Source organism: Micromys minutus, assembly GCF_963924665.1.
Source record: "Micromys minutus genome assembly, chromosome: 2".
Classification (NCBI taxonomy): Eukaryota; Metazoa; Chordata; class Mammalia; order Rodentia; family Muridae; genus Micromys; species Micromys minutus.
In genome coordinates, this window is record NC_137971.1 from 89,413,049 (window position 1) to 89,420,903 (window position 7,855).

General features: G+C 36.2%; 1 protein-coding gene across 1 annotated transcript; it reads right to left on the bottom strand.

Annotated features, from left to right (window-relative positions):
• Positions 1–4,582: 4,582 nt before the first annotated feature.
• Positions 4,583–5,506, bottom strand: LOC308416279 (olfactory receptor 2D3-like; the record flags this gene model as incomplete). Its single annotated transcript, XM_080911211.1, has 1 exon — positions 4,583–5,506. The coding sequence occupies one exon, from the start codon at positions 5,504–5,506 to the stop codon at positions 4,583–4,585; it is 924 nt and encodes a 307-aa protein (XP_080767337.1).
• Between the last annotated feature and the right edge of the window lie 2,349 nt (positions 5,507–7,855).

The following is a 7,855-nucleotide window of genomic DNA, read 5'->3' on the forward strand; positions in this document are numbered from 1 at the left end:
TACTTTTGTTGCTGTCAGAATTGCCAAGATTAATAAAAATAAATGACAGCAGATGCTTGGAAGTAAGGGGATCACTTAGTCATTGTTACTGGGAGTGCAAACTGCAAACACTATGAAAATAAGTATAGAGGGTCCTCAAATATGAAAAACAATTTTCTGAAATCCATATATACAATTTTTATACCTGTACCTAGAAGGTCCTTCATCATATTACAGATGTAATTGATCATACATATTCATTACTGCTCTATTTATAGTGGCCATTGATTGGAAACAACATAAAAAGGGCCTATTTATCAATGGACAAATATATGATAAAAATACGGTACATTTAACTAATGGAAAATTGTAGAGAAATGGCATGAAGAGTCTTCTCCTCGCTTGCAAGCTTCAAGGTAACTTAGGGTCTTTGTCATTCTCAGCAGAGAGACTGAGAAAGCATACTTTCTCAAGCAGAGAATCCTCATATTCTGCAAGGTAAGTAGAAACCTGAGAAAGGAACCTTCGAGTTCATTTTCCCATGAGAAAGAAACTTTATTTTTACTGTAAGAAGCAACACATCTTAGAGTCAAACTGCAGACAGATTTCTTTGTCTGTGTGGAGGTTTGGGTCTCTTTGAACCAAAATAAGCTATTGCTATATAAATAGCACCTAGTGAGAACAGGAAACTGTGGAAAATCTTTATTCTCCATTTTGTATAAAAGATGCTGATGAGATAGGTGGAAAGGCATTAACACATGAATTGTAAATACAGAGAATATGCAATTTAAAAAGAGATTCTGAAACTTTCAATAAACTGTGTATTGGTGTGCTATTGCTGTGTATCCCCTGTGACCTTGTTAATGTGACCCTCACTTGGGTCCCTGTTGATGCATTAGACATTGACAGAGCAGACAACATGAAGCTCAAGAAGAAGGAAAGTGCAGATGCTTCAGTACATCTTAGAAGGGGGAAAAATATTCACAGGAGGAAGTGCAGAGACAAAGTTTGAAAAGGACACTGAAGCAAATGTCATCCAAAGACTGCTTGCTCCCCTGGAGATCCAGCCCATATACAGCAACCAAGTCCAGATAATATTGCTGATGCAAAGAAGTGCATGCTGACAGGAGCCTGATATGGCTTTCTCCAGAGAGGCTCTGCCAGATCAGGACAAATAAAAAGATGAATGCTCAAAGCCAACCTTTGAACTAAAAATGTCCTCAGTGCTAGAATTTGAGAAAGTATTGAAGGAGCTGAAGGGGTTTTCAACCACATATGAACAACAATACCAACCAACCAAAGCTCCCAGGGACTAAACCACTATCCAAAGAGTACAAATGGATGGACCCATGACTCCAGCTGCATATGTAGCAGAGGATGGCCTTGTTGGGCATCAGGAGGAAAAAAAAAAGCCATTGGTCCTGCCAAGGATTGATACCCCAGTGTAGGGGAATATCAGGGCTGGGAGGCAGAAGTGGGTGGAGAGTACCCTCATAGAAACAGGTGAAGGAAGATGGGGTTGAGAGTCAATGAAGTGGAAACTGGAAATAGAGATAACAGTTGAAATGTAAAGAAAAATATATCTAATAAAAAGGAATTTAAATAGATTTAAAATGTAATGGGAGAAAGCATACCCCATTTTGACATCTTAATCTACCATGGGAAAAAAATTCTGGTACCAGAAATAATTTATATCTTGTCATTTCATAGTACAATAAGGTCTAATGGATCACCCAAACATTACAGACTATTGCCAATGCTTTTGATTACCCTCTGAATTGATGGTATGGCCCTCTGAATAGAGACACCACTTACTTATGTCATAAAGCACAGAGAACAAGCTGATATACAAATAGAAGGTTCTTTTCTGATGACTAATATTCAAGCTGCTGCACGGTTCTCTGCATGCAATTAGAAAAGAAAAATAGTAAATGTCACAAGCAACAAACTCTGAGAACTACACTGGTGTCCTGTCTGAAAAAAATACTTGTGTAATAGTATCATAAATGTGATGACAGTAACCAATCACTTTTAAGTAATAGATTTGAGACCTACGCTGTCTCACGCCCTACGTCTTACCAGCAAGGACGACACGTAACAACAGAATTCTTCTGCGAACAACCTTTATTGTACAGTATTCTTGAGCAGGGGACCCCGAGGAAGAAAAATGCACTGCTTATAAATGCCCAGGAGACTCGAGTTGCTACCTGATTGGTACGCCCTCCAGTATCTCATTAGCATGCCCCCAGAGTGGGCTGTGAAGTGTGTGGTACATGCACACTGCGTCCCTCGGGCTTGACAACAGCTCTGTTTGCTGAGTCATCGGCAGGAAGCCAGTGCCATCTTTGGGTGCGGCACAAACAGCTTCCAACACCATAAGAGGGAACCCATACTTGACACTGCAAAAAAAAAAAAAAAAAAAAAAAAAAAAAAAAAAAAAAAAAAAAAAAAATGGCCAACAACCTGAGACTAGATAGGCCATTGGCTGTAGGGAAAATCTATAATTGTTGTTCTGCTAAATGAACATAGTAATAAAATTATTCCTAATAATACAATGTATGAGTTTTATATTGTGATGTGTAAATGTGTGAGTTTGAATAGCTCATTCAGTTCTAATTGTGTATTTCTTTAGTAAATAGCACTCTCTGGAGGGCTTATACCCAAGTATCACAAATATAGTAGATAAAATACAGTTGTAACAGCATCACCAAAATACCATAGAAATACAGCTTCTTAAAAATAAATCAGCTCCAGAGGGGAACTATGGGGACAGTCTCAAGGTGTCGTCTGATGGGTGGGCATTGGGCAGCATGTGACAGTACCAGGATGGTTACAGTTTTTATGGTAAGTTGTCCAGCATGGGGATACCCTCCTTCAGACTTTTGTGCTTGTGGGTCTCAGCTAGCACATTCAGCACTCGAATTTGTTACCAATTTTATTTATTTTGGAATTACAAGGCAGCAGGAATCTCATTCTGCAGGCTGGACTGACAGGCCCTGGGGTGGGCAGATGTCCAAAAATCTAAATAAATGCATTCAGATGTAAAACAAAAATCAACTCAGTAACACATGGCCAATGACCTTAAGACAGGAGATGTTGTTTCTATTATGGTATAGCCAAGGATTTAAGAATCATTGTATATAGATCTAGAAGCAGTAAATGAGTGTTCAAAAACAAAGAAAGCATAGAAAAGAACAAAATAGAGAAAAATGGACGTACACACACACACACACACACACACACACACACACACACACACCATATTCAACTGTTACTCTGCAAGTCAGTCCTGGATGATACTTGAAGGACCACAAGAAAGAGAATAAAAGAGAACATTGAATTTATGAGTAATTCAGGAGGATAAAGAATAGTTAACCTCAGTGAGGCAATAATTAAATGAACTATTAAGTAAAAGTGTGTTGATAGTGGGAAATTGACAAGCTTTACCTGAAGTGATTTTCGGTGATCCTAATGCATTATAGAGTAAAGGCTATTTAAATAGTGTATTTACAGCATTATTGACCTTGGCAAAAACTATTATAGCAAAATGATGCAGTCACATAAATATAGACTTTTAAGTGACTTTAAAAGCATCTCCTAAGTATTTGCTTGAATGATTACAGTTCAATACATCACATAGATGGTTGCCCCTTGATAATTTTTGCAGCACTGTTCTCAATGGCTAAGTTATCAAACCAAGCTAGGTGACCTAAAACAAGAAAATGAATAAAAATGGAGTACCCATACATAATAGTAAGTTATACCATTTGGACATAGGTAAATGGAGACAGTCATTGTAAGCAAATTATTCCATTTTCAGAAAAAATAGATTTGTCTTTATTATATTTAAATATTACATAGTTACAAAAATTGTGCATGGAAATATAAAAGTAAAAAAAATCAGTCTATCAGAGCACAGTGGAACATAGGAGAAGAGAAAGACACAAAAGTGTATGTAAGTTTGGGGAAGAAAATTATCAGTGTAGCCTGTATCTTTAATAATTCTTTATGTTAACTTAAATATTAACAAAATAAAGAAAAACAAAAAATATTTTTTTATTTTTTCAGTTATATTAAATGTGACTTTAAAATTATAGGGGATGTTAAAATGAAACAGAAGTTGTCACATTTATGGCCCAAATAAAATGGATGTTCACCAGGGAAATCTGTCATCAACATATAACTGAAGGAAATGAGTACGAACCCATAAATACCTGTGATGGTTTTCTTGTTCTTTTTGTGTTTGTGAACATATATTTATATGCCTAATTAGGTCAACTTTCTTATTGACTTATATGATTTAATAGACAAAAAAACTTCTTTACTGTTTCTCCTTTCTTATTCTTTCTACTTTTCTTACTTTCTTCTTTCCTTCCTTCTTATGCCCATATCTCTTTACTAAATTCTTTTTACTTACAATATTTTAACATTAATTTTTTACAGTGCTGTCAAGCAGAGAAAAATATAGGAAAATAGAAGGAACTGGAAGAAAAGAATAAAGGAAGGAAAACATTGCTTTAAAAACACAAAACACAAAATAACAATAAAAACATGTTTTCTATCCATACAATGGTCAGCTCAATCATGACATATTCCAAACATATTATTTTGTAGTTATTCTCCTGAGAGCCCCTTTGACATCCTTGTTTCTTAGGCTGTAAATGATGGGGTTCAGCATGGGGGTCACTGCTGAGTAGAACACCGAAATCATTTTATCCTTTTCATTCATTATCTTGGAGTTGGGCCTCATGTAGGCAAATATTCCTGAGCCATAGAAAAGAACAACTACAATGAGGTGGGAGCCACAGGTGGAGAAGACCTTGAGTCTACCCTCCCCAGACTGCATCTGGATCACAGTAGACACAATGTTCCAATAGGAGGTGAGGATCAGGAAGACAGGTGCTAGGAGGATTACCACACCCATTGCAAAAATGGTCATTTCTGTGCTGTAAGTATCTGCTGAAGCCAGCTTCAGGAGGGCAGGAGGCTCACAGAAAAAGTGATTAATGACATTGTTTCCTCGGTAAGGAAGACGCAGTGTGAATGTGGCATCTACCAGGGACACAAATGCACCACTGGCCCAGGACCCTGCAGCCAGCTGGACACATACCCAGTGTGTCATGATAGTGGAGTAGTGTAGTGGTTTGCACACAGCCACATAGCGGTCATAGGAAATCACTGCTAGCAGTGCACACTCTGTGCATCCTACTAGAAGCAACACAACTATCTGTGTGGCACATCCAATAAAAGAAATGGTCTTCCTCTTCACCAGAAAGTGGATGAGCACCTGGGGCACTGTGGTAGTAGCAAAGCAGAGATCTGCAAAGGACAGGTTTCTGAGAAAAAAGTACATGGGGGTGTGGAGTCTGGGGTCTGAGTGGATGAGCAAGATGATCAGCAGGTTTCCCAGCACAGTGAGCAGGTAGATGAGGAGGAAGAGGAAGAAGAGTAGGACTTGGGTCTGTGGGTCCTGTGAGAGGCCCAGGAAGATGAATTCTGTCACAGAAGTTCTGTTGTCTTCACCCATGAATGGTATTTGTTTCTGTAGAAGAGCATAAAGGAAAGAAACACATAAATTAGTTGTTGCTGAACAGTGAGAGCCGCATTGATTTTTGTCAATCATAAAAAAAGGCCATTGGTTTCTTTCTATTTATAGTTTTTATATTAGAAAACACTAAAGTTTTGTTTTACCCAGTAGTTAAAATAATTTAAAATCAAAGCTTATTTTTAATTAAATTAATATTTTAGTAATACCAGTCCAAAAGAATCAGTCTTAATATGCTACATGGACAAATCTCATATGGTTCAACAACTTTGTTATGAGAAGCCTGTGGGAAGCAAGCAAGTTGATATGATTTTAACTAGTTATGTGTTATGCTATGACCTTTATAATATTTCATAAGCTTGTTCATTAATTATACCTGTAAAACCATTATGAAGAATTATTTTGTCAAGATTGAAAAGAAAGTTAGATTGAAATAATATTTTTCCTAATAATATATTAGTTAAAATGTTTCCTCTTTTACTCTGACACTCAGCAGCATACTACAAATCTTTAGCTGTTTGTTTTTCTTTCCATATGGTCCTTATGTAGTAATGTCCATAATTAACATTCGTTTGTTTCACATATTGTTTATTATTGTAAACAGTTTCATTATGATTACTTTTAGTCATTTAAAGTCCATATAAGATAATTTTAATTTTTATAATATAGTGATATGAAGGGGCTACCAGGGAAAGAAATTTCATTAGTCTTATTCAGCTGTGAAACATTAGAAACATGGTCTCAACTTGCCGGGTCAGATGGGTAATAGTAGTAACCTAACTCTTATGGCGGTCATTATCTACTGTCTTGGTTTTAGGCCAATCCACAGGAGAAAATACATGATTGCTCTATAAATCCTGTTTTGAAATTCTTTTTAAAAAATCTGTACTTAGGGAAGTCATTGACTCTACAGAAAAATTTTCAACTTTGGTTTACTTAAATTTTCATGGTGCCTATCTGACCTTTAAATAGTTATGTTTATACTCATAGACAAATGCTACCTACAGTCTTAGTCAAAAAGGCTTCTTCTTCATATGAACTTTAGTAAATGCACACTCATGATAATCAGAGTCCTGAGAATCAGTGACAATTTAGTGCTCAGCCCTAATCATAACATATATACTACTTCCTATAAGTATCAGGGAACATCATGTGAAGGGGTGAGTAAAAGGAGGAAAGGAAGAAGGAGATAAGGGGGAGGAAGAAGCAGAAAATAAAAAGGAGGAGGAGGAGGAGGAGGAGGAGGAGGAGGAGGAGGAGGATGAGAAGAAGAAGAAGAAGAAGAAGAAGAAGAAGAAGAAGAAGAAGAAGAAGAAGAAGAAGAAGAAGAAGAAGAAGAAGAAGAAGAAGAAGAAGAAGAAGAGTTGAAAATGGAAAAATGATTGTGATACTATAGTCAAAGCTTATAACAGCTTTTGCCACCATAATCTCAACAGCTTCAGTTTTCTGAAGACCTGTAGAAAACTGTGTTTATTATGGACTTAATAGGAGAATGTGGGTGTTCAAAGACCTTACAACTCTTTGCTAAGCTGTTGGCAAGCAATAAACTCTCAAAGAGAGGTATTTGGTTTCCTAAGTTATATAATCAGTAGGAATCTCACTAGTATCTAATAGATTGTTCCAAATGTGTGGCCTAGGTTTGTTTATATCTCTCTGTGTAGCTAAGGCTGTTGTTCAACATGTGATGCTCCTGTCTCAGTGCTTCAGGCAGCCACCCCCTGCCATATATCTTACATAAATACAATAAAAATCATCCTGCCATGTGGTGGTATAACATTTAATCCTAGCACTCAAGGCAGAGGAAGGCTGGTCTCTGAGTTTGAAATCAGCCTGGTCTTAGAGTGATTTCTAGGAGAACCAAAGCTACACAAAGAAACCTTGTAGCAAAACCAAAGAGATTTTATATATTCCTAAGAGTTTTAGATGAAATATTTGCAAAAGCACTCAAGAGAATTTTTAATTGATGAGTTTTAGAAAAAAAAAGCAGTAAGTACATAAAGCTACACAGAAAATATAAAAGAATTAAACCCCTGTTTAAAAAAATAGGTAAAGTTACACATAAAGTACGAATCAAAATATCTACTAAAACAACAATATAAAATATAATATCTTGCTTTTGAGTAAAAATGTAAATAATGCAATTTCCAACTATTATAGAAAGATAACTACATGAAATATTAAGTAAAAAGCAAGTGTTAAGTGTTGAAACTTTTTCAAATGCCATGTCACTTAAATATTTTATTTAATATGTGAATGGACATGTCTGTGTGCATTTATAATATACTTTTATTTTATAGACATTATAGAGTATGAAATGACCACAAACAGATA